The following is a 27,553-nucleotide window of genomic DNA, read 5'->3' as shown; positions in this document are numbered from 1 at the left end:
GTCCAGTGGAGAGTGAGGGGATTTGGACAGAGAGTTTTTGCATGGGCAGAGGCGGGTGGATCAGAGAGCGAGAGAGGGGCTTTGCCTGTGCCTGGTCTCTAGAGAGATTCTGCACCACGTAAAGTAATTTTTAGCCCCACAATTTCCCCCTCCCTTGACCTGACCCGTATTTTTCTGACCGTTTTGTTATGTACTGAAGTTCTCACCCTGGGCCACCAGGGGGATACTGTAGATAATTTTCACTTAGGTCCACATATGCAAATAAGGGATTGAAAGTGATGTTCAGTGATTGGATAGTTACAGAAAGTGGTTACAGTTGTGTTGTAGTGAAGCTCTATATAAGCAGGCTGGCTGAACCCTTCTGTTCAGTTCTGTTCTGGCCTGTGAATAAACAAGAGCTGTTTAAAGAATCACTGTGTCATCTGATATGTTCACCCACAACTTAGCATTTTTCCTTTACTTTGGCCAATAAAGGGTGGTAACCCTATCTTCACAGCATCTACTTCCTGAGGCCGCTGTCTCACCCTGCCTAACAGCAGGGCCACCCTTGTCTTGTAATAGCATATCAAGGCTGAAGCACCCCATGCCCTTATTCAAAGTAAGGTCACATCCACAGCATAAAGCACATGTTTTCCCCCAAAGAATCTTGGGAGCTGTAGTTTGGCAAATGTGCTGGTAATTGTAGCTCGGGGGGGGGGGGGTAAACTACAGTCGCCAGGATTCTTTGGGGGAAGCCATTCCCAGTAGTGATGTATGGAAGTGAGAGCTGGACCATAAAGAAGGCTGATCACCGAAGAATTGATACTTTTGAATTATGGTGCTAGAGGAGACTCTTGAGAGTCCCATGGACTGCAAGAAGATTAAACCTATCCATTCTGAAGGAAATCAGCCCTGAGTTCTCACTGGAAGGACAGATCCTGAAGCTGAGGCTCCAATACTTTGGCCACCTCATGAGAAGAGAAGACTCCCTGGAAAAGACCCTGATGTTGGGAAAGATGGAGGGCACAAGGAGAAGGGGACGACAGAGGACGAGATGGCTGGACAGTGTTCTCGAAGCTACCAGCATGAGTTTGACCAAACTGCGGGAGGCAGTGGAAGACAGGAATGCCTGGCGTGCTCTGGTCCATGGGGTCACCAAGAGTCGGACACGACTAAACAACTAAACAACAACAACAACAATTAGCTTTAAATGAATGGTGTGGATGTAGCCGAAGACTTGTGTGCATTATTTGAAAGGGGCAAATACAATGGGCCTTCTTGCATTCCGTGTTATCTTCTGTTTCACTGAATATAGACACCATTTCCAGTGCTTTATTCTTATATTGAAGCCTGTGCTGTCTAATCTATGTCAGTGTGCCAGCTGTGGACCCTTAATTGAAAGAGCCCTGTAGTTAGTGGAACAGATGTTAGTTGGGAGGAAGGTTCGTGTGTCTTCCCTCAGTAGGGTATTGCTCCCCAGCGACTGAATTGGCACCTGCTCAGATATTTTATGGGCTCTTATGAGTCAGGTCAGTCACACCAGCTGCACCGGTCGCATTTGCATTTATGAAAATGTTCAGCAAATGAGTGTAATCTACCTCCACTTGGCAGTGCTCCGGCACACATAAGAGAACAAATTGCTATGGCTTGTGAGCCAACACTGTCAAGTAGTTTCTAGAAAAGAAATAATGCAAATCTCATCTTTTCCAGAAAGCCGTTGGGGTCAGCGTCTTGCAGACCACGCTTATCATCTCATTTTTCGTCATGTAGCCACACAATAGAAGTAATTTGGGTCATAATAACCCAAATCAAGGCCTTGGCCAGAGACCATTCGCCTTTTTAAAAATGGTAGTTTTCATGGGTAATTCTTTTTAGTAGCAAAGGGTAACACAGCCTACCATGCTTGTTTCAGATTTACGAGTATTTTCTTACAAGCTGTTCTGTCCGATTGCTCTGCTTTTGAGGTGAACTTCAGCGTGTTCTTTCACTTAAAAATAAATCAAGGTTCTGCATCATAAAATTCTTCATTCTGGACACAAACAAAATGCAAGGCAGGAATAGGTTTTTATGGCCTACAGTTGTTTACCTGCCAAAGTTCTTAGGACAAGTGTTTGGTGTTTAGTCTCAAGAATAGAAGTGCACAATTAAGACTCTATTTAGAAGCCTATTCAGAATTTGGGATATGTGCTAGCAACCATGTTTTGGAGGAATGTTACAGCACTCTGTGCTCAGTTAGCTTGCAAAAGACGTTCCCTAGAACCCACCAAGCCAGGGCAAGGGACCTGTGTTTAAACCTCTGATCATCATCTTGAGTGCAAATGTAGGATTTCTGTGTGGATTTATAATAATGGGTTGGGAAAATATTAATTTTATTTTGGGACACGAAAACTGCCTTGCTGAATCTGACTAAAAGACCATGTAGCCTAGTTGACTGCACCCAACAGTGCCTAACCCAAAGCCTTTGAGAGCTTGAAACAAGACAGGAGGGTGACAGTGACATTTCTGTTTTGTTTGTCCTCAGAATATGGTATTTCAAACTACACTATCTATAGACTTGGAGGTCCCATGTGTCTTGGCTAGTAGCCATGACTAGACCCAACTTCTGAATAGTTAACCTTTCTCTAAAAAGCCATCTGCATTAGAGTTCACTTTCGTATCTTCCCAAGCAGGCACTCTAGGCATGCACAAAATTATTAGTAGTATAAGGGAGAGACCTTTTCAGCCCCCCCCCCAAGTCTCTGTCCTGCAAAGCTCATTGGACATTTGGGTGAAACTGTTGAAAGCTGATTAAAGAAGAAGAGTATGGAAAGGAGGGTCAATCTCACTCCCTGCCAATCAAAGGTCACCTCCAAACTGTCCATATTTTGCAGGACAGATTTGATTGCGTGCTAGAAATTTATGTTCGCACTATTAAAGTGGGTTGAATCACAGTTAGGAAAGTAACTGGGAGGTGCACTGTTGGATAAACAATTGACCGATGGGAATACGTGTAACTCCTGCACAAGCAAATCAGGATGAATACTCATTGCCTAATTTCCCTGCAAACAAATCAAAATGATAATGAGTGGACATCGTAAGACCTCCATGTAAGTTTTCTGCAAGCAAATCAGGATGAATGTTCAATGAAGAGATTGTCTGGAGGAGCCTTGAAAGAGCATCATCATTCGTGCGTTGGGCTCCTTTCTTCCTGAATCTGTTTTTGCTGCTCGTGTACTTCTAGTAGGCAAAGTGGGGATATTTGGTTCAGTTTGCATTCAAAGGCAAGCCAACCTAATCTGCACTTACCTAATTCACACTTAACCAAAACACAGCCATCCTCTGAAACAAACATCTACATTGTGCAATGTAGTTCTCAAACCAAGTAATGTGTACAACAATGCACATACTAGGGTAAAGTGTACATAACAATTCACGTTTTAATGAAAATAACATACAATGGTACCTCGAGTTACATATGCTTCAGGTTACATACACTTCAGGTTACAGACTCTGCTAACCCAGAAATAGTACCTCGGGTTAAGAACTTTGCTTCAGGATGAGAACAGAAATCGTGCGGTGGCGGCACAGCAGCAGCAAGAGGCCCCATTAGCTAAAGTGGTGCTTCAGGTTAAGAACAGTTTCAGATTAAGAACGGACCTCCGGAACAAATTAAGTACTTAACCCGAGGTACCACTGTACTAAAATTCATAATAGGCAAAACTGCGTACCAAAATGAGGATATAAGAAGAAATTCACACTAAAGTTCTGATGAATTTTCATGAGGTTTTCTTTTAAAAAAATAGCAAATTGATGTGGAAGTGTGAAGAGCTGAACGTAAGATTGGAAAAACAAAGAACTGAAAAAGAAAAAGAAAAACCTGACAGATTTGCCCATCTGTAGCATATTAGCAGCTGCTATCACTATTCATTTGTTGCTTTTCTACTGCTACATGCGAAACTGCAGTTCACTTTCCACATTTCAGGAGTACAGCGGTGTGTGGGTGTGGGTGTGCATCCTATGTTCTCTCCACACTGGTGGGTGCAACATAGGTGCATGTGTGGGAGGAGGGCAATTCACTTGTGCATGTTTAGCAGCTCTTTTTTTAAATTGTGCTTTAAAAGATTTCCATTTGCCATGATATTTTAATCTTTAAAAGGCCAAAAGGGGAAAGTAAGTGTGCTAGTTCAAAGGAAAAGGTTGCTGTCGCTTTAAATCCCACGTTGCTAAAATAGTGTGGACTGGAAAAAAAGTAGCGCTGAAAGATCAATGGCGAAAGATCAACCATCAACTTTGTCACTGCGTAAATCAAAACCACATCTCATCAAAGAGACAGAAGAGAGGCACTAATGTCAGCTGCCCCTGCAGAGATTGCACTTCTGTTTCCAAAAAGGTCACATCTTCTGCAGTTTCAAAAGGGATGGGGAAACGTGCAGGGCCAATGCAGAAGAACAACGATTTGATGACGACGCCATGTAAAAGCCCTGGAATATGGGAAAGAGCCAAGAGTGGCAGTTCTGAACAGCTACAACGATCACTGCAACTCACTTCTTGTTAATCCAGACCTCCCTGAAATCACACAGAAGTGGCTGGAGATGACGAAAACAGTGGTTCCCAAACTTTATTGAGTCACCACTCTCTCAGTTCCATAAATTCATCCCCATTGCCCCGTATCCCACCCTATCCTAGGGTTTCCATATTTCACAAAGTGAAAATCCGGACACAGCAATTTTTAATCGCCAAAAAAATCAACCTTTCCAACATGGGTTGCCAGGTGTCTGGATTTCCCTGGACATTGTTACCGATTTTTGGAAATTCCACCTGGACTCTATTTCTGATGAACAAATCCCAGAAATGTCTGGGAAATTCTGGACATACATCAGCCCTACCCTATCCTTAAAAAAAAAAAATTCAGAATTTTCGTTTGCTCAACTCACTAAGGAAGATAACTGCACAATAAAATTCAAAATAGTAGCAATTAACTGCACACTCACTCAAAATCTATTTAGAAATATTTGGCTTCATTAATTCAACAAAAGTGATCAAATCAGAAACGGGAACAGTCTGGGAAATAGCGAAACTTGGAGAGTCTTCTCTAGACAATTGCTTATGGCATATTTGGGTATCATCACCTGGTTCATCCAAGGCAAGAACTATCCTTAAAAGAAAACTACTGGTGCACATGGGTGGGGTTTGGTTTTTTTATTGCTGGTGTGCCACAAGGTAATTGCAGTGCCTCCAAGTACCAAATGAGATACAAATTAAAATTATCCATGCGTCCTCCTTATCACCAACTCAGCCATTTCTGTGGATGGCAGGTTTTCCTCCGAGACTTCATGCAGACAAGTTGTCAGTACCGAACCAACTGGGTGGCAAATGATTTCTGCACTGCCTCTGGGCCAATGGGGTTTTGGTGGCTTCCTCCGATTGCTGCTGATTGTTGACTGGATATGCGCGGAATTGAAATGCAATTACAGAGACTGTCAAAAAAAAAAGTACACTTTGCTCTGAATATATTTAGAACAGGGAATTTGTCGCGCTGTATCTTAAAATTAATTTTCTTTGCCTGCCTTCCATCCCCCTTGCCTTATGCGAAATTTCCGGTGCGTCTTAAGCTCTGAACAGCTCCCCAGTTAATTATCAGATCTGTAAACATGAATAATGATGGCAAGGACGCAGCTAGGAAGGCAGGCTAGCTGCATTGTTTGAGCACCTTCAGGATAATTTACAAGGCCTGTAATATTCCAGCCTCTCCCTACAGACTGACCTTCTTTTAATCACTGTCTCTTGTAAGTGGTTTCCAGCACACAATATAAATCTGTTCCCAGCAAATAAATAAATAAATAAATATAAATATAAATATAATATATAAATATAATATATTTATATAAATATATTATATATTATATATTATATATTATATATATATATTATATTTATATAAATATATAAATATTATATATATATATATATATATATATATATATATATATATATATATATATTTCTGTTAGTTAGGCTGGTATGGCAAACCACCACACTCTACACCCACCAAGGCTGTGTGTAGACACTGCTCTTTACGAAGCAAATTCCGCAACATTACGTTTAGACCCACTCTGCGGCAGGCATGATGGTTCTGCCTCTGTATGCCACAATAATTGTGATATTCTGCTTCCGCAAAATACTCGTGATAAGGAACACCAGAGCTGTATCATAGCCATTTGACACCAAATGGCGTCTGTCTCTGGTGTCTTTCTTTAGGCATCATGATGTGCTTCTTGGACTATATGCATCAAGGTATATAGGCAATACCTCAAGGACCGCCTCTTCCCATATAAAACTTGTGGCAACATAAGAACAGGCCTTCTCTGTGGTGGCTCCCCATTTGTGGAATGCTCTCCCCAGAGAGGTTCACCTGGCACCTTCATTATATATATTTTAGGTGCCAGGCAACCAGGCCTTTGACTGATTAATATTCTACAGCCTTTAAAATTTGTCTGTGGGAAAGGAGGGTTATTCAGTTTTACCGTATTTACTCAAGTCTAATGTGCCATCGAATCTAATGCGCACCTTAATTTTTACAACGTGATTTGGCCCCCAAAAAAGGTGAGCATTAGATTCGAGTAAACGCAGTACTTATTTGCCTTTTTTATCCTGTCTTTTATTCTCTGAACTGCTCTGAGGTCTTATGATGAAGGGCAGTATATAAATCTAATAAATAAAATATTCTCAGCTCAGTTGGTTAGGGTGTGGTGCTGATAACACGAATTTGCAGGTCTGATCCCCATAGGGGAGAGCTGCATTGCAGAGGGTTGGACTAGATGATCCACAGGGCATAGCTATCAACGTTTCCCTTTTTTTAAAGGAAAATTCCCTTATTCCGAATAGGATTCCTCGCAAGAAAAGGGGAAAGTTGACAGCTATGCCCCAGGGTCCCTTCTAACACTTCGATTCTACAATTCTGTGATTCAACCATTCCAAAAGAGGGGTTGCAAAGCGAATCTTCTATCCTACAAAAAAAAAAAAAAAGCTTTCTAGAATATTTCAACTTACGGAAGCTTTGCCTACTAAACAGTAATTAATTGCTTCCCAAAGCCCTGCCCATCTTCCTCCAGATTTGGATTGCTGAGCAATTAGAGTAATAGATGAGACAATGAGAACAGAGGTGACTAAGCAGATGTTCTTTCGTTACTGAAGCAACACAGTTGCTGCACCCCCATGACTGGATTCCATGCAGCGCTGGTAATGTCACCACTGATATCCATGCTTTGATTATGACTAAGCTAGGTTAGAAACACAGAACTGAATCCCGATAAAATGGAGGCGATGCCATTAGGAAACGGCCGTGGTCTGAAGGGGTTAATCCTGCCCGCGACTGATGGGGATCTTGACCCACTCGACTCATTCGATCTGCAGAACTAACACTTTGACAAGTAGATCCCATAAGGTTTGCTCTGCATTTGCGAGGAACCGATCCTTCAGTCTCCCTGTCCATTCAAGATGAGGCGGGCACTTTAACTCCACTGTTTCTGACACCTGCTAAAAATCTCACTTATTTATTTCACAAGATTCATATACCAATCATGTAAAGAGTTTGGGGCTATTCCTGGGCCCAGCTGCTGTTTGTTTCTTTGTCCTTAAGTAGGATGGAATTATTGATTTAAGTGCCTTCTTTCATATTCAGCTAACATACCCTCCAACATTCATCAGATGAAAATAGGGACATTTCTCACTCCCCCACAACTGACCCTCCTCAACCCTCCATTTCCCACCAGAAGTGATGGCCTCCACAACTACACCAACAGGACACACCACACATGTCTTCCACCATCCTAAGAAAACCTCTCAATCCCGAATGTATTATATAGTGTAAAGGTAAAGGGACCCCTGACCATTAGGTCCAGTCATGACCGACTCTGGGGTTGCAGCGCTCATCTTGCTTTATTGGCGGAGGGAGCCGTCGTACAACTTCCGGGTCATGTGGACAGCATGACTAAGCCGCTTCTGGCGAACCAGAGCAGCACATGGTAACGTCGTTTACCTTCCCGCCGGAGCGGTACCTATTTATCTACTTGCACTTTGATGTGCTTTCGAACTGCTAGGTTGGCAGGAGCAGGGACCAAGCAATGGGAGCTCACCCCGTCACGGGGATTTGAACCACCAACCATCTGATCGGCAAGTCCTAGGCTCTGTGGTTTAACCCACAGAGCCACCCGCATCCCTGTATTATTCTTTGGTAAATTTACAGGAAGTCCTTTATGTTGGTGTGGAGTAGGGCTGGGCAATATACAAAAATGTTTGACAAAACCAGTTTGAAGTCCATATCGTGATATTGGTTTCAAAAATTTTGACCTGGCAATATATCGCGAATCATGGTGTGTGTGTGTGTGTGTGTGTGTGTGTGTGCTATGCAAAAATCACGACACGGGGAAAGCCTTGAAGCCAGCTAGTGCCTCTACATAGCTCTATCCTTCTTTCAGACATCATGATATATTCAGTATATCGCGATGTTTCGCTGGTGATATACCACGATGCTGAAAAACCAGATACCACCCAGCCCTGGCATGGAGTGATTATTGTGAGTGTGTAGTCTGGACCTAGACCTTCTTCGTGGAAAGTAATGTGTGTAGGTGAATTCTGGTTGGTGCACAAGTTCACTTCCTGGAGCAGAACTCTCATTTGCAAGTAGGAAGAACTTATTCAGGGTTCTGAGTCCTTCTGCAGCAACAACTCAGGCCATGTGCCAAAAACGAAACAAAACACCAAACCGTTGGGCTGGTCTTCAAAAAGAAAGGGGGGGGGAGAAACAATAGCAACAAAGCTCACTCCACAACAATTTGGCTTTGATTATGGGAGCCGGCTTCTATATATGGATCTCTCTCTTTTTTTGCCATTTTTCATGTTGTGTCCTGCCATTTATTTTGTAACCTTTAACACAGGAACAATTTCCTTTAATAACAACTGTCAAAAGCAAAGGCCAAGGTAAGGTTAATGAAACTGCCCGACTTGTGAAGGTCAGTGCTGCCTCAAGGATTGGTGAGAGGGGGTGTGAGGGCAAGGCAAACTCAGTTAGCTGCCCCTCTCCCACTTTAGTCCAGACAGTGGCTACGGCTCTCTCCTCTTAACCACTAGAGGAAAAGGCTGTATGTGCATTGGGGCACAGGGAGCTGGCTGCCTTAAACAGAGAGGGACCCATTCTTGCATCCAGCGCAGTGTTGTTGACACTGACTGCAAGTCTTTTTCCAGGATTTCAGACAGGGGACAAAATTCCCTGCTTTACCTGGAGATGATGGGGGTTGAACCTGAGACATTCTGCATGCAAGGCAGATTATCACTGACTGCACCTTCATCAAGTGCACACATTAACAGATATTAAATGTTACTGAATGGGCCTGTCCTGACAATGTTCAGCCTTTTTAGTCTGGCCCACTAAATTGAACCCCCCTCCCCAGCCCTGCTTTGTATCCTGGGTGTTTTTTCCTGCCTGGGAATGTGTCTCTGACATCACCTCTTGACGATCGCTCAGTTGTTAGAGCATGAGACGCAAGTGTGGCCAGGATCCTGAGTTACACAGACTTGACTTCAGATTAGAAGGTGGGGAGAAATCCAATGAAGTTTGCTTTTATAGGCAGGCCTACTGATTCGAACTTTCTGAAACAATGTACAAACCAAAACAAGGCCCATGCCTCAAAATTCGCACTTCTCTGAATTTTGCATTGTAATGTGTACACAAATGCTTCTGCTTGAATCAAGTGTGTACAACATGCATATATTAATGAAAGTGGCATACAAAAATGCTTTCTATAAGAGGGTACTGGTTTGTCGAAAAATGTGTGTATCGGGTGAAATTGTATTATAGGGAGAAATTTGCACTAAAACGCTGCTGAATTTTCATGAGGACTTGTTTCCCCCAGTAAACTGATGTGGAAACATGGGAACATAAGGAAGGCCTGCTGAATCAGGCCATTCATCCTTCTAGGCTGGCATCCTGCTCTCACAATAGCCAGCCAGATGCCTGTGGAGAGCCAGCAGGCAGGACCTGAGGACAAGGAGCCAGTGTGGTGTAGTGGTTAAGAGCGGTGGACTTGTAATCTGGCGAACCGGGTTCGATTCCCCGCTCCTCCACATGCAGCTGCTGGGTGACCTTGGGCTAGTCACACTTCTCTGAAGTCTCTCAGCCCCACTCACCTCACAGAGTGTTTCTTCTGGGGGAGGAAGGGAAAGGAGATTGTTAGCTGCTCTGAGACTCCTTAGGGTACTGATAAAGCGGGATATCAAATCCAAACTCTTCCAAACAAGACCAGTTGCCCCTCCTGTGGCTTCCAGGAAATGTGAAGAAGTGAACTAAAGAGCAGAAAAACAAGAAACTGGAAATGGACAGATTCACCCACTCCTCCTTCAGATGGTTCTACCTACCTCCTTATGAGATTCTCTTCCATTTTTTTTTAAAGCTCTGTGCACGCATTGTGGAAGGCTTTTAGTGACTCAGATGACAAGCTCAAAGAATGACGCCAACTGACGGATTGTTGCCCCAAGGTCATCTCCTGCCATTTTCTATCGTTCTTTTCAACCAATATATTATTTAGACACCCATCACAGTTCTTACTTGCTCCTATATGAAACTCAATGTAAAATGCCTTCCTTCAGGTGCTCATCAAAATTCTCAACCCATTAAGGTGGAAGGACTGTAACTTGTCTGTCAGCGGCATGCTAGCTCTTCTAGTCACACTGCAATTGCATTCAGCTGGTTAAATGCTATGAGGAATGACTTTTCCTTAAGAGAACTTGAAGGGGGACGGAGTGTTCTCTGGTGAAATGGGCAGTTGATTCGTGATGCCCCCAAAGGGAGTATTTCCCCCTTCCCCACACAAAATGCATAATTAATTTATAGAAAAACAAAAGAAGCATCGTGCATATTTACTCGATCAACTAGATCTTCAACTAGATCTACTATCTCCTGCGCATTCACATGGGCAAATGATTTGGAGTTGTCAGGGAACTGCCATCAGAGCAAGAAATGGAGGCAGGGCTCCCGAGCGATGCCAGAGAGGGGACTAGCAGGGGGGAAGGATTTCAGCGTAACACCCATAGAGAAGAGAGGGAGATGGAGGAATTGGTGACAGGGCTCCAAGACCCTTCACCCGGAACTAGTGGAGAGAGCACTGGGACGCCCCTGCCTTCCCCTTACTTGCGCAGACGCGTTCCGCGCAGGGAACATAGGAGGAGACTCGGGGTCAAACAGCTTTTATGCTGGAAGAGGTTCAAGAGACGCCCACTCTCAGATTCTGTAAGTGACTAACAGGTCACGGAGGGCGAGCTCTGACCCTAAGCATGGTTGGGCAAGCAAACTAACTAAACTGAAGGCAATTTACGCACAAGTAACCCCTCACAACCATTACAGGAGTGCTTCAATATCTTCCTTTGAGGTGACTCCAGTTGAGTTTTCCTTGAAGCTCCATTGTACATAACCAGAATTTGCCTACCGGCAGTGCCAGATTTACATGTAAGCTAAACAAGCTATAGGGTGGCGCTGTGGGTTAAACCACAGAGCATAGGATTTGCCAATCAGAAGGTCAGCGGTTCAAATCCCCACGACTGGGTGAGCTCCCGTTGTTCGGTCCCTGCCAACCTAGCAGTTCGAAAGCACGTCAAAGTGCAAGTAGATAAATAGTTACCGGTGTGGCAGGAAGGTAAACGGTGTTTCCGTGCACTGCTCTGGTTCTCCAAAAGCTGATTAGTCATGCTGGCCACATGACCCGGAAGTTGTACGCCGGCTCCCTCGGCCAATAAAGCGAGATGAGCGCCGCAACCCCAGAGTCGGTCACGACTGGACCTAACGGTCAGGATTTACCTTTACCTAAACAAGCTATAGCTTAGGTCCCTACTCTCTTGGGGGGCCCCAAAAAAATTAAAGGGGAAAAAACCTGGATGTAGATTTCCAATATATAAGATAAAAAACAAATAAAATGAAACCTACATACAGCTTCAGTGTTTTGTGTTGTGTAGGCTCCTATGATGTAAGTCATGGGCCCCGCCTGCTATAAAAAGGGCCCTGTTACCTTCAGTAGCTTAGCGCCTCATCAAACCTAAATCCAGCCCTTGAAACTGAAGCCCCTTGTGTTCCTAAATGCTTAGCATTGGAGCATCCTTAGAGCTCTTTCCACCCAACCTTCCTCAGAGCGACCTTAGGAGCCAGTCCAATGAGAGCCAATGTGGTGTAGTGGTTAAGAGCGGTAGTCTTGTAATCTGGGGAACCGGGTTCACGTCTCCGCTCCTCCACATGCAGCTGCTGGGTGACCTTGGGCCAGTCACACTTCTTTGAAGTCTCTCAGCCCCACTCACCTCACAGAGTGTTTGTTGTGGGGGAGGAAGGGAAAGGAGAATGTTAGCCACTTTGAGACTCCTTAAAGGGAGTGAAAGGCGGGATATCAAATCCAAACTCCTCCTCCTCCTCCTCCTCCTCCTCCTCCTCTTCTTCTTCAATCTTCAGTGGCCAACACCTTTCCCTTCATTCTGATTGGCTCTGTTTAGCACAAAGGGTGAGAATACTTCTCCTCATTGGCTAGAAAGCTTCCCTTTCATGCTGATTGGGCAGCTCTAGGACGCTGGAGACAGGAACCTTGCTGCAGAAATATTAGGAAGTTTTTAATTCTTACAGCCCCTGACTACTACACTCCTGCTTACTACTATCAGAAGCCATTCTTGGTCTGATCCTGCTCAGCTCTTCATGTGTGCACTCATATGACTCCAGTCATTGGCTGTGGCCTCCATGTGATTCCCCGCAGCAGACAGCTACTCCAAACAGCTTTGCTTGTTAAACACAAAAACATAGATAGATGCACACTGTAAATTAAAAGCTAGGGAGCGAAGCAAAGGCCTGCAGAATATTCAGTGAAGACGAATGGCTTCGTATACTTCCTGTGTGCATCAAGGCGTTTGGTATTCATGCCGTTCTGTTGAGATGCTATTTTTACCTCTCTTGTATTTTGGACCAAACGGATTCTTTTCTTTGGCTCAGAACGGATGGATAATGAAATGCCTCCTGGCAAATAGTCCTCAGGGGGCTCTGTTCTCTGTATCTGAATACGTCAGGAAAGAAAGTGGGAAATCATTTAGGAGCAAACGCAGCCAATGAAACAAAAGCAAAGCAAAGCAACCCAGAGCAACAACCAAGAAACCAAATTATAAGAGAGACAGTAACAGTTCAAAGTTGGGACTTCAGAGGCCCAGGTTCAAATCTCTGTTCAGCTTTGAAGCTCACAGGATTGATCTTGGGCCAGTCACTATCTCTCAGCCTAACCTACCTCATAGGGTTGTTGTGAAGCACTTCTTCCCTGGGACAAACCCTAAGAAGACAAGAGGAGAATGCTGTGTGGCTCTTTGGGGCAAAGCTTAGCACATTACTGAACATAAACTTAGAATCATAAAGTTGGAAGGGACTATAAGGGATATCAGGGACGTGGGTGGCGCTGTGGGTTAAACCACAGAGCCTAGGGCTTGCCAATCAGAAGGTTAGTGGTTCAAATCCCTGCGACGGGGTGAGCTCCCGTTGCTTGGTCCCTGCTCCTGCCAACCTAGCAGTTCGAAAGCACATCAAAGTGCAAGTAGATAAATAGGTACCGCTCCGGCGGGAAGATAAACGGTGTTTCCATGTGCTGCTCTGGTTCACCAGAAGCGGCTTAGTCATGATGGCCATATGACCTAGAAGCTCCCTCGACCAATAAAGTGAGATGAGCGCCGCAACCCCAGAGTCAGTCACGACTGGACCTAATGGTCAGGGGTCCCTTTACCTTTTTACAAGGGTTATCTAGTCCAGCCCCCTGTGATGCAGGAATCTTTTTGCCTAATGTGAGGCTCGAACTCGTGACCTTAAAATTAAGAGTCTCATACTCTACCAACTGAGCTATTCCAGAATTTGGCACCTCTCCAAGTGAGCAGGGCAGGGCTTTCCTGTCCAGAAGGTAGGCGGTGGCAGAATCCAAGAGGCACTAACGTGGGTATGTACACACACACACACACACACACACGCTGCTGCCAGCAGAGCTTTTCGTGTGGATTGCAAGTTGTGCAGGTCTGTTGTTGATGAGGACTCACGGTAGTAAAGCCAATCTGCTCAACTCCTGTCGGCCCGTAAACCTTGGATCTATTAGTGTCCGGTGTGCTTTGGTGCAAAATAAGAAATCTTGGAAGGCAATCTGGTCCATTTTAAAACAAAAAAAAATTCCTTCCAGTAGCACCTTAAAGACCAACTAAGTTAGTTCTTGGTATGAGCTTTCGTGTGCATGCACACTTCTTCAGAAGAAGAAGTATCTGAAGAAGTGTGCATGCACACGAAAGCTCATACCAAGAACTAACTTAGTTGGTCTTTAAGGTGCTACTGGAAGGAATTTTTTTTTGTTTTGACTATGGCAGACCAGCACGGCTACCTATCTGTAACTGGTCCATTTTAAATCCAGCCACCGCCTGTTCAACTTCGAATCGATTCCACTTAATGTAGCAGATATGGAAAGCCCCACTCAGAGAGCTACTTCTACAGCCCCTTGAATCAATTTCCTCCTGTGTCACTAGAGTGGAAGCCAAGTGGGGACCTGAATGTCGAAAAATTGAATGGTAATCACAGCAGATGGGATTTAAAATGAGAAAGCTGAGAGAATCAAGAACTCAGAACAGAGTGGAGAAGCAGCAGGAGGATTTAAAAAGGAAGCAATAATGCTCAGGGCACAATCCAGCCAAAGATGAGGATGTCTAAGTCTTACTGATTTCGGTGGGAAAGATGTGCTCAATTTGGCTGAATCATAGAATCACAGAGTTGGAAAGGACCACAAAGATAATCTAGTCCAACCCCCTGCAATGCAGGAATCTTTTGCCCAATGTGGGGCTAGAACCATGACCCTGATATTAAGAATCACATGCTCTACCGACTGAGCCACGCCCTTAATTTTTACATATTGTGCTCCTCAAGTGCTCTAAGGCACTTCTCACACATTATTTGTTTGTTATTTGTTATTATTTGGTTTGGTTTGGGTTTTTATTATGTTTTATTGTGGGGGTTATTGTTTTGTTTTTGTTCTAACTATTTGTGCTTTTATCCTGTATTTTTATCTTGTGAACTGCCCTGAGATCTTTGGGTCTATAAATTTTATCAAGAATAAATAACACGTATTTTGTGTTTTTTGTCTTGTGTTTTTAATCTTGTGAACCACCCTGAGATCCACAGATGAAGAGCAGTATACAAATTTAACAAAAGAAATAATCTCAGTAATTTTTGCAACACTCCTGCAGTGTAGACTTCGATTATCCTTCTATTACATATCCAGGGTGTTGGGGGGGGTGGAGGGATAAAGCTGAGAGACAATGATTTACCTAAAGCTACCCAATGAGTTAGGCCTGCCAACCTAGCAGTTCGAAAGCACCTCCGGGTGCAAGTAGATAAATAGGGACCGCTTACCAGCGGGAAGGTAAACGGCGTTTCCGTGTGCGGCTCTGGCTCGCCAGAGCAGCAATGTCACGCTGGCCACGTGACCCGGAAGTGTCTCCGGACAGCGCTGGCCCCTGGCCTCTTAAGTGAGATGGGCGCACAACCCCAGAGTCTGTCAAGACTGGCCCGTACGGGCAGGGGTACCTTTACCTTTACCTTTAGCAGAGCTAAAAATTTGCAAGGGGGTTTCCACATCACTGATCATGTTTCAGTCATTACACTGCAGCAGCAGTTCACTGAGAAGTTGCAAACTGAAAAGTTAAATATGTAATAGATGCATATGTTTCCACTGGTACGATAGCCCTGTGGCTACATATGGCGATGTACAATAAGAAATTAAGATATTGGAATGCGTTGACATTTTGGCACAACGCGTGGATCTGAAAAATGCTTTGATGCATGCTCAGATGTTTACATGCCATGTCCTGGGGAATCTATAACTGAGCCAAGGTGTAGTGAGTCATAATTCTGAGACATGGTGGGTCATTCCAAGCACAAATGCACCATGCCAAATATCATCTCTCAGCATTAGAGATGACACGCTCCAGCCATTGTGTTGTTGTTTTCTAATGGTGGTTTGAATTCACCCTATTCTGTCGGTATAAATGGCTGCAGAATAGATTATCAACATTTTGTCTTTATAACCTCAAAAGAGGGGGAACTTGGCCACTAGAGAGGGTGGTCGGAACAGTGAGTGAGAGCGCTCTGAACGCCCCGTCATGTGCTAGGAAATATTGTGAGTCATTGCATCTTGTTCATGCCAGTGGAGGAGCAAAGTGGAAGCAAATGGGCAGCATGCACAAGCAAATTGCTTGCTCATGATAAACCACAGTAATAATAATTTATTAGATTGTTCTCCCACCCTTCCCCCCACAAAGAAACATATAGAACAACAAACCAGTAAAAACAATATAGACCTTTTTAAAAAAAAATGCAAAACCAAAGCATCCTTACAGCTAGCAGTTTCACGGTTGCCAAAGCACAGCATATTTCATTTTCTAGATGCCTGTAATGAACAGGAATGTTTTAAAACCCCACCTAAACACTAATAGGTACACGGGTGGCGCTGTGGGTTAAATCACAGAGCCTAGGACTTGCAGATGAGAAGGTCTGTGGTTTGAATTCCCGTGACGGGGTGAGCTCCCATTGCTCAGTCCCTGCTCCTGCCAACCTAGCGGTTCGAAAGCACGTCAAAGTGCAAGTAGATAAATAGGTACCGCTCCGGTGGGAAGGTAAACGGCATTTCCGTGCGCTGCTTTAGTTCGCCAGAAGCAGCTTAGTCATGCTGGCCACATGACCCAGAAGCTGTATGCCAACTCCCTTGGCTAATAAAGCGAGATGAGCACCACAACCCCAGAGTCGGTCACGACTGGACCTAATGGTCAGGGGTACCTTTACCTTTACCTTTAAACACTAATAATCTATACATGTCTATATTACAGCAAGCGACTGGGCTGTAATAACTATCCAGTGCTGAATCCATGTACAGTAGTTATTCTTTACTCTTGGGTTGTTATCAGAACTATGTATGCTGCTGGCAACCTAGAGCATGGGTGGGCTAACGTTTGGGGGCTTAGGGCTGCAATTGGGGGGGGGAATGGCTAGGAGGTCACATGTCACTGCTTGGTGGGTGGAGCCAAATAAAAAGTGGGTGGGACACCCCTTCTCTTCCAGTCTTTTATTCATTCCATCACAGTCTCACAACTCACTCTCTCCCCCCCACACACACTTTATTCCTTGATCACCCATTCATTCTCTTCCAATCCTTCTCTTCTGCTTCCTCACTCTCTCTCGCTCCGGCATGGGCTTGAAGGCCACCGTGAAGGCTGCAGAGGGCCACCTGTGAGCTCCATGATCCAGATGAGCATGGCTACTTGTGTGAATTCAAATGAATACATTCCCAGACTGTAATCTACTCTGTAGCAGCCTTCCCTTGGGTAGGCTGTCAATTAATTTAACCACCGCTAGCAAGTTTTAATTGCAACGTGCGCAGGGAGTATACATCTTCCGCTGCCATAGGAAAGAAGATCGATACTCAAAACAGATAGCCCTTAAGAAGCTAACAAAGAGAAATTATTTTCTCTTGGTGCATCATCACTCAGGGGACACCACAATTGTCACATGGGCATAATGATAGTGGATGAGATCAAGCATCCATTTGTCTCCACCAGTGGCCAGGCAACGCTAATCAGGCTTGGGAAGATGATGAGGGACATCCTTTACTTAACTGTTTTCCAGCATCTGATACTCCTGCATTCAATGGATCTGGTGGTTGCATTTCACTTTCTGGCTCATACAAATTGATTTGCTTGCTCCCCACGAATGTTTAAAGCCATCAGAGCTAGAGGCCATTGACACTTTTTTTTGCTGTAATTAACCTGAAATTAAATATGCTTTTCTTTCATTGTTTGGGTTTTCTGTTCAATTTGCCTAGATAGTTCATGACCTTACTGATCTTGAACATTCCTCACCCTTCTTCTTCTTCTTCTTCTTCTTCTTCTTCTTCTTCTTCTTCTTCTGTGATCACTCATAGCTGGGTAAGATTGTCTTCCATGAATATGGTCTTAACAGTGTGTCCCTAAGTGACTGTGGAGGCCAGTTCTGGATCCACACATCCTTCTACAGTGGGGATATAGGTTTGTGAGTGGGAGTTGATCACAGTGAGGATTTGCCAAATGTGTCTTCATCACCCGTCCTCTCATTGTCTCTTTTAAGAAACAAACTAAAAAAGAAAAGAAACAAAAAGCCAAACTCTTTCCTCCTAAGCATGCTGGGGGGATGGCAACCCTAAATGGCGATGGAGCAGGTGTAAGATGGGGGGGCAGAAGCTTTGCTAGATGTTTAAGCTCTGTCTCCTCACCTCTGGAATACCTTACCATTCCTCCTCTGGTTTCTGATATCTGTCCAGGTACTGCTGACATACTTTACTGCTTTCACTGCAACTGTGATTCTAGATGCTTGGGTTTTAGAAGGGGGGGAGGAAGTTGATATATTCAGTGTGCCGGACTCTGTGCCAAGTATCCGACTGCATGCATGGAAGGTCTTTGGGTTCACTGAAGACACATCACCTGCTAATATTGCACCACATTCATTGTCACTGCTGATCTCTCTAGCTTGAGTTCGATTTGGTTGCATAAGTTGCATCCCTGAAAATAACAACAACAACAACAATTTTATTTATACCCCGCCCATCTTTTTTTTTTCCAGCAGGAAGTTTGGAAAGCACCAGAATTTTCATCTGTAAATAACTCTCCTTTAGCGGACTGGTTTTCAGGTTTCTCCTTACAGCTGTGAGTGATGGTTTTTAAAGCCACGAGATGATAGCAAAAGCACTTTGCTCTGTCTTTCCATTCATGTCCTTCCATCACACGATACACAAATTCAAGTAGACAGCTGAGGTGACATGACAGTACTACAAATCTACCCACAACCAATTTGAGAGATGGCCAGTTTTAAGAAGCTATCTCAAAAGGCCACCTTAGAGGTGGCTGAAGATGTCCCATCTGCTTGCATCGTGGCGTTGGCTGATAAAAAAACAAGCCACACTTTGGTACTGTGGTATCTGAAATGGAGGGAAGGGTGGAATTTATGTAATTGTGGAGCACGGTAATTAAGAGGAAGCCGAGAGTGATCTTCCACAGTTCCTCTGTATCAGTCTACCCTTCTGTGCTTCCCATCTGGCTGGGGGTGAGGGAAGCAGCAAAGGCAAAATGAGAAGTGCATTAGCAGCAGCTGAGCCCTAGCCAAGGCTTTAGCTTCTGGAATCATGGATGGCACTGATCATGTGGGAGATGCTTCGTGAAACCAGATGCTACCTCTGAGGTTGGACACTGCAGCCTCTAACATTGCACTTCATGGCTTGAGATTTGGCACTGAGTCGAGAGGATAAGAGGCAGGAGGTGTTGGGCAGCCAGTGGCAAATGTAACCATTGTCAAATAAGTGCCTGCGACATTTGTCACAGCTGCACTCCTAGGCAAGAGCCAAGGATTTCCTGACTGAGGGAAGAATCAGGATTGCAGTATCCCCAATTTGGGTGCTGGGAATTTGAGCATCTCACCAGAGAAAAAGCTACCTTAGGGGATTCATTGCAAAGGTGGATGATGACTGCATTGACATTACATTATCATAATGTAAAGTTTTAATAACTTTACATTTGAATCATCAGCTGGGAAGGCCTCTATTTGTGGAACTTCCTTCATGAGTTTCAGAGACTATGATATAAATGTCTAAGGGCTTTGGCATATTGTGGATATCTATAGATGTATAACTGTTTATAGGATCCAGTATTCTGCTATTTATTTATTACTTTTACATCCTGTCTCTTCCCTCTGTGGAATTCAGAAAGTTTTTCTGGATGTTTCGTTGGAATCTCCTTTCTTGTAACTTGAAGCCATTAGTTTGAGTCTTCTGGAGCAGGAGAAAACAAGTTTGTTCCATCTTCCATGTGATAGCGTTTGAGATATTTGAAGATGGCTATCACATCTCCTCTCAGTCTCCTCTTTTCCAGGCTAAATATACCAAGCTCCTTCAGCTGTTCCTCATAAGGCTTGGTTTCCAGACCCTTGATCATCTGGGTTGCCCTCCTCTGCACACATTCCAGTGTGTCAATATCTGTCTTAAATTGTGGCACCCAGAATTGGACACAGTATTCCAGATGTGGTCTGACCAAGGCAGAATAGAGTGGTACTATTACTACCCTTGATTTGGACACTGGAGATGACCTCTAGAGCCATAAGAACATCAGAGGATCCCTGCTGGATCAGGCCAAAGACTAATTTAGCCCAGCATCTTCTTCTTATGCTTAGAGGAAACTTGCAAGCAGGACCTGAGTGGAAAAGCACTTTCCCAGCATGTGAGTTTGAGCAGCCGCTATTCAGACATGCTGCATCTAACAGCAGAAGTAAAACATAGCTATCATAGCTAGTAGCCACGGATAGCTTTATCCTCCATCAATAACCCTCTTTTAAAGCCATACAATTTGGTGGCCCTTTTTCATTTCCTCAGGTGTTTCTCCACTCTGCAAGACAAAGGGCAGGGAAGGTGAAGAAGAGACATTTTCTCTAGCTATCACACATAGGAAGAGAGAAGTAGAGGGAAGACTTGGCAATTGGCTATTTGGAACAGAAGCAGTGGTGTTGCGACCTTTGTTGGTGCCCGCGGCATGCATACGCACCTCAGGCAGGACCAGGGGCTGAGCGCAGAGGTTGAACAAAACCTGTCATGCACACCCAATCCTCACTGTCATCACCGGGTAGATGTGGGGCATGGAGGGTTCACAGGGCCTCACTGTGCCACCTGCCTGCCTGCGCAGGGGGGAGCCTGGCTGGCTGACGTGGCCCTTGGTGGGCACATCCCTGCAATGCTGTGCCTGCAATGTCTACGAGCCATTCAGCAAGGGGGCCAGAGTGCAGCAGCAGGACCAGACCAGACCAGGCTCCAGGACCCAGAGACCCGTGGTGGCAAGCAGGGCAGGGATCCCTAGTGGGGAAGAGTCTGGCTCATGTCCCCTGAAGATCATGCACCCGGGGCTATGGCCCCCTAGCCCTCCCCAAACTATGCCCCTGAGTGGAAGATCTGTCCTCCTTATTCCTCCCTTGCCTGGAAATGGTCCACTGGTAAGTCAGTCAACAGGGTGACAGTTCATATAGGGTAATATCAAGGTTAACACAAAAAGGTGTAGTCTCATAAGGAAGATGTCTCTCACCTGGCAGGACATGAAAACGGCAGGTATCCGTCCCTTGCCAGAGAAAGACAGTACGAGAATAGCATTCTTAACGGCAGCATGCATTTTGCAGAGAGTTCAGCATCCTCATTCATTAGCAGAATTTTGCAGCCCTTTGTCAGCGTTATGGTTTAAGTATTGCATGTCAGCTGAAACTTCTTAGCTTCCTGACGTAAGCCAAAGCAATTAGTGTTAATGGTACTTATCATATATTCATTATATAACATAATTTATTCAAAGAAATGTGGACTGTGAGAGCGGGTGATGAAAATAGAAACTCTTAATTTAAGAGGATGGGCTTTCGAAGGCCAGTTTTTCAGGGAAGGGACTCAGCGTTATTCATTCCGCGGGAAAGTACATCAGCAGGACATTTTCTCTGCAAATTCGGCCGCTGCAATGCAAAGTGATAATTCTCTCAAGCACACCAAACAATAACATCAAATGTGAAAATTTGGATGTAAATTTGAGAACTGGCATGCAAAACCAGTTGCCAGGAAGTAAAATTGTTTTTATGGGAATAAAGGTAAAGGTAAAGGGACCCCTGACCATTAGGTCCTGTTGTGACGACTCAATAAAGCTCATCTCGCTTTATTGGCCGAGGGAGCCGGCGTACAGCTTCCGGGTCATGTGGCCAGCATGACTAAGCCACTTCTGGCGAACCAGAGCAGCGCACGGAAACGCCGTTTACCTTCCCGCCGGAGCGGTACCTATTGATCTACTTGCACTTTGATGTGCTTTCGAACTGCTAGGTTGGCAGGAGCTGGGACCGAGCAACGGGAGGTCACCCCGTCGCGAGGATTCGAACCGCCGACCTTCTGATCGGCAAGTCCTAGGCTCTGTGGTTTAACCCACAGTGCCACATAGGTCTAAATACTCTTCCATATAGGAACATCTCCCAGGAAACCATAAGGTTATCCAAGTATCTATGTGCAAGGATTTGTTTGCTTTTTTCCATAAGAAGCAGGCATTCATGCTATCTCCCTGCTACATTTTGATCTGCAGTAGTTAGGGATGGGTGGGTGGCTGTGGAATTTGATTCTGTTCAGAATTAAAGCTGAATTTATCAAATCCACACTTTCTGAAACAATATGAGAATCAAGTCATAACCACCCTTTGAAATTGGCTTTTATCCAGATTTTGTAATGCAGTTCCCCAATCAATCAATGTTTTCAAAAACACGTATCTATGTAAAGTGCATAAAATGACTGCGTTTGCGAAAATATCATATGAACATGCAGTATTACATTAGGAGAAAATGCTTGCAAAAATGTGTGCATTAGTCAAAAATACATACAAAAATGTTGAAGATTTTTAATGAAGATTTTCACAAATTGCTGCAGAAATGCAGAGCACTGAATTTCGTATTGGGGGGGGGGGGGGATAAAAACTGAGAGAATGGAAATAGACCAACCCTTCCATCCCTGGTAATGCCACAGACCAGGGAGAGTTTTACCGCTTATCTGTTGTTTATATAAACGAGGCTTGTGCTAAAGGTGTAATAATATTTGGTTCTGCTACTTTTGCAAACTGAAAGCCTGGCTTTTTTATCACCCTCAGACCTCAAAACCCAAGGCTAATTTGCTGGTTTTGGATGTAGGAAACTGAGAAAGTTTCATAATTGTGTGGATTTTTATGGAGGAGCTCTATGCGCATACATCAGTTAGTGTGTAGAAGGATGTGTCACCAAAAGCAAAATGGAATCTAGGGTGTCAAACCCAAGGCCAGCTCAAGACATTTTGCTGCCTGAGGCGAAGAACAATATGGTGTCCTCCCCCAAGGCACATACAGAAAGCAACTGGAATGGTAGTTGAATCTTAATCCAATACAAGTGAGAGAAAACAGTCCCTTCCACTGTGCTTAAAGGCAGCAGGCTAGTGTAGAAAGTACAGAGGAGGCCACATGTCACTCACAGCTCTGGCCACTCCCTGCACCTAAGCATCTGCCGCCTGAGGCAGCTGCCTCACTCTGCCTCATTGTAGGCTCAACCCTCTTCCTGCCACACCAGAAAGTGCTCCAGATTTCCAGATTCTCTGGTGTTGTCCTAGTTTCCGGATTCCCAAGTACAAATCTTTGTATTTATTTGTTTGCATGTTGCTTTCCACTGTTGTATAGTCTTCACCCAATATCAAAATGCCTAATCACTTTTCTTTTCTTGTCTTCCTTCCCTCCTTCCCTCCTTCTCTCCTTCCCACATGCTCTTTGTCTTTGTTTTAGAAGGAGATGGCCGGAAACTCAAAGGTGCCATCCAGCGGAGCACAGAAACTGGACTGGCAGTTGAGATGCCAAGCCGAACGATCCGACAAGCCAGCCATGAATCCATTGAGGAGAGTATGAACAGCTATGGATCCGAAGGAAAGTAAGTAGCAAGAGGGTGAAGTACATATATCTGTATATCTTTATCGACTGATCGATCATAAGCAATCTTTAATTAATTGTAAAATATAATAATAAGTGTCCCCTGCGTTACCTGTACCAACAAATACATTGACAGAATAGGCATCTTTGAATGGGCTTCCAGGGGACAAATGCCGCTCCACATAAAAACCATAACCCCCAGATTCCCAGCTTTCAGTTTTGTTTTTTTTAAAAAAGTTTCTAGTGTTTGTGGAACCTGAGATATGAGGCAAAATGCAGAAGCACTATAATTCTTCCTTTCTTTTTTTGTAGGAAACTAGCCTCCTCCCAATCAATGTTTTCCTTTTCCTCCCCACCCCGGGGAAAGTCAATCAATCAATGTGAGACAATGAGTAACGAATAAGTCTCATTGATTTCAGTAGGACCAATATGCAACTTATTTGCTGTGGATTCAACCCCGAAGTCTGACAACAGCACAAAATTAGCTCAGTTGTGGGATGTCATTGTCTGAATTTTAGAGCCTAGAAGGTCTTCAAAGGTGACTCATTGAGGCGGAAGGTAAATGGTGTTTCTGTGCGCTCTGGTTTCCGTCACAGTGTCCCGTTGCGCCAGAAGTGGTTTTGTCATGCTGGCCACATGACCCACAAAAGCTGTCTGTGGACAAACGCTGGCTCCCTTAGCCTGAAAGTGAGATGAACGCTTCAACCCTACAGTTGCCTTTGACTGGACTTAACCATCCAGGAGTCCTTTACCATTCACCTTTACCTTTTTACCTTTTGGAGAAATGGTTTAAGGTTAGAGATCCTACCAGGCATTATTATTCATTGCTATTGTTTGTTTGTTGTTACGACTCTGCAACCGTAATGATTATGTAGCTGATGCCTTCCATGAAAACCTGCCTCCAAGGAAATAGTTCTGCTACGCAATTGCAGTAAGGTAACTTTGTTTCTTGCCTGCGTTACAAAATTCAGTGAATTTGGAATTGAGGCGTGTTCTTTTGGCCTTGCAGGGAATCTGTTTTCCATGCCAACAACCATTATTTCCTTTCTGTCTGTGTGGTTCAGCCTCTCGGGAACAATGTACAAATATCTTGGATCATCTGTGCAGCATCACTGCACAGACCGGCTGCTTTCATGTTCAGGCCTTGATTGGAAGTGCGTAACAGCCCAGTTCCAAAAGAAATAGAGTACCTTGGTAAAAAGCTGCTCCACTGCAGTATCCTCCATTTATTAAAGTTAGTGGCATGCAACTGTACCCTTTATTTTCAAACTCCAAGTTTACACAGGATGATATAACAGCTCCTTGGCCATCAAGAAGGTGACATGGACAGAGAGATTCAGAAAGGCACAAGATGTGAGCGCTCATGTTTATTCCAAATCATGCTTCCAGTTCCAATTTTGCTCCTAGAATATCAAAAGCATGTTCTGCTTTCTTTGCTGTACTTAGAAGCGTCTGTAATCACAGCCCTTTTCATGCATGCAAATAAGGGAGGCTATTAAAGGGGCAATTAATAGGCTATTCACCACCAACACACACTCACACGCATCAGGAAGCAATAAAATTGCCGGAACTGAGGAATTTGTTAAAAAGAACATTGCTGGGAACTTTTACAGGACTTATTTATGAGTAAACATGATAGGAAGCTAAGAGGACATTGGCCATGAGGAAGGAAGGGCACTGCTGGTGGAAACTTGTGTGGAAACTCCATTCTAATTGCTTTTCCAGCTAACTGCACATACTCACACAAAAGTCTTCAGCAGTGCTTAAATGCTGTAGCATGGAAGCAACCTAGGTTAAGAACTCCAGCTACTGAATGCCTAGACCTGTTCTGTGAAAGCAAATACTGAATTATTTCTTTCAGGGAGCATTGTCAAGAGATAACAGCATTTTATGAATTTTTAATGGTTTGCTTGCATAAGTCACTTCTTGTGGCTTAGGACATTCAGAACCAGTATTACTTCGATGGCACATTTCATCCCTCCATGTTTCAGTTCTTGAGAAGTAGCTCACACACGTACACACTCTTGCCTTTGCCATTTGAATAGCACCTACGAGTTAAGATGACCAAGCCCTTACTAGCCTCCCAGCTGAGGACAGATATTTACAGAGACCTGTTGCTACTTACTCATCCTGATGAGCTGCCAAATTAGGAAGCTTGCACATCTCCCAGGAGAGCAGCAAGCTAAGAAGGCTAGTGAGAAGTCAAATTGTTCCTCCAGCTTTCAGTTCAGAGGTTTGCCCCTGGGGAAAGCTGCCATGACGTGAATGCCAACTCACATCCAAGACCTTGTGGAGGTTTAGAAATGGCTCCTTGCAAATCATGGCTTCCAAATTGAGATCCAGCCTCAGGAATAGGTGTTCTATTCTTTTTCACTCTCAGGCATAATTTTCCCCCTCTTCTTCCTTTGTCACCTATAACCACGGCTTAGTATTACATCTGTGCTGATGCTAATCTTGTTTATTGCTAACTACGGGTCTTGCATGGTTCCGAGGATGACTTCTGGTTTGCAAATCATGGCTTGCAGGAAACGAACAGGAATCAATCCAGATTAGATTACTGCAATGCGCTCCATGTGGGGCAGCTTTTAAAAAGTGTTTGGAAATCTCAGCCAATGCAAAATGCAACGGCAAGAACGTTGTCCGGTGTTTTATTTCATGGTGTGCATTATTTTGATTTTGTTCAATCTGCACTGCCTCCTTTTTCATCTCCAGGCACAATTGAAAGTGCTGATTATTACCTCAGCCTTAACTGACATTCCATGCTAGGAATATGTGTTGCGCTGACTCTATTTTTCTATATTCCTGTTTTATTCCGTGAAGTTTCATATGTGTTTTGTATTCCTAATGATTCATAAGCTGCCTTGACGGTTGATTTGCCTGAAAGACAGGATATAAGTTTTAAGACAAGGAATTTTTTTGCACCAGAGCAGATATGAAAACATGGTTAAAAAAATTAAGGTTGTATCCAACTCAGAAACAATAACTGTTGTTTGGGGGTTTTGCTGATTCAACAGAGAATCTGAAGCTTAGCTCTGACTCCAACAAGGTCCTGGGTATACTATATGGTACAGTTAGCAAGATGTGGCAAGTTAATTATGTTTTACATAATTGCTTCCACTGTGTGTGTGTGCACACCCACCCAGTGACTGGTTTTATTGGACGAGCAGACTTCAGGTAAATTGCCCCAGAATAAAATATTGTGGGCTGCTGCAATCTGAAATGCATTGCAGTTGAAGGCTTTCTTGTTTTCTGCTGACGACCGCTGGGATGATTAGTTTGCAGAATGCTAAGGTGACTTTCTTACATTAGAATAACACAGCAGGCAATGACTTCGGGAGGAGCAGGAAAGGCGCTCTCTCGTTTGATATGGAAGTCAAAACCGTGCTCTGCAAGGACACGTCGTCAATTTGCTCTGCCTTCTCCCCCCTTCATGCTTTGTTTCAGCTCTTAAAACAAAATGTTCTCTTGCCACTTCCCTAGAGGCTGGTATCATGGCATCATGTGGGCTCCACTCTGAGATACAGCATGGAAGGCTGCAGAGACACCTGCAGCTCTGTTTGCCACATGCCTACCTGTGAAACCCAGATATCATTCCTTCTAACAGAGAACCCGAGTAGCTGTGTGACTGTCAGTTTGTAAATTAAAGGAACCTCTCACATATAATGCAGCAGTGTTTGCACGCACATAGTCACTGCAGTGGTGCGTACGTTTGTAAATAATGAGGGGAAAGGAATGATTGCTGCTGTTGTGAGTGGTTCATTTCAGCCCACTGTTTACAACATCCTTTTTCTTCTTCCTCTACACACCCATGTAAACATAAACCTGCCACTTTCCAGCAACCCTTCGTGCATCTGACTCTGGTCCATAGAAGCTGATGTCATAATATTTAACCAGAAAATGGCTTCCCTCAAAGAATCCTGGGAACGGTAGTTCACTCCTCACAGAGCTGCAATTCCCAGCAACCTTCACCTAAGAGTCAGGAGGATATTGCTGAAAACCATTCCGCTGTACTGCCAAGAGGACGGTGGGAGTACATCTAGCT

General features: G+C 44.2%; 1 protein-coding gene and 1 long non-coding RNA gene across 4 annotated transcripts in view; both read left to right on the top strand.

The window, feature by feature from the left end:
- LOC310847994 overlaps window positions 1-27,553 on the top strand; it is a 182,850-nt gene that overhangs the window by 130,598 nt on the left and 24,699 nt on the right. The window lies entirely within an intron of this gene.
- The window catches only part of RIMS4 (regulating synaptic membrane exocytosis 4), a 94,156-nt gene that overhangs the window by 46,039 nt on the left and 20,564 nt on the right, over window positions 1-27,553 (top strand). Inside the window, exon 2 of one of the 2 annotated variants that reach the window (XM_083746344.1) lies at window positions 23,374-23,512. In XM_083746344.1, the coding sequence (XP_083602470.1) occupies window positions 23,374-23,512 (139 nt within the window). Of the gene's footprint in view, window positions 1-23,370; window positions 23,513-27,553 lie in introns of both variants that reach the window. The other variant, XM_083746343.1, reaches the window with a different exon arrangement.

This window comes from Podarcis gaigeae, assembly GCF_964106915.1.
Source record: "Podarcis gaigeae genome assembly, chromosome: 6".
NCBI classification, from domain to species: domain Eukaryota; kingdom Metazoa; phylum Chordata; class Lepidosauria; order Squamata; family Lacertidae; genus Podarcis; species Podarcis gaigeae.
This window is presented reverse-complemented; position numbering and strand designations above follow the sequence as displayed.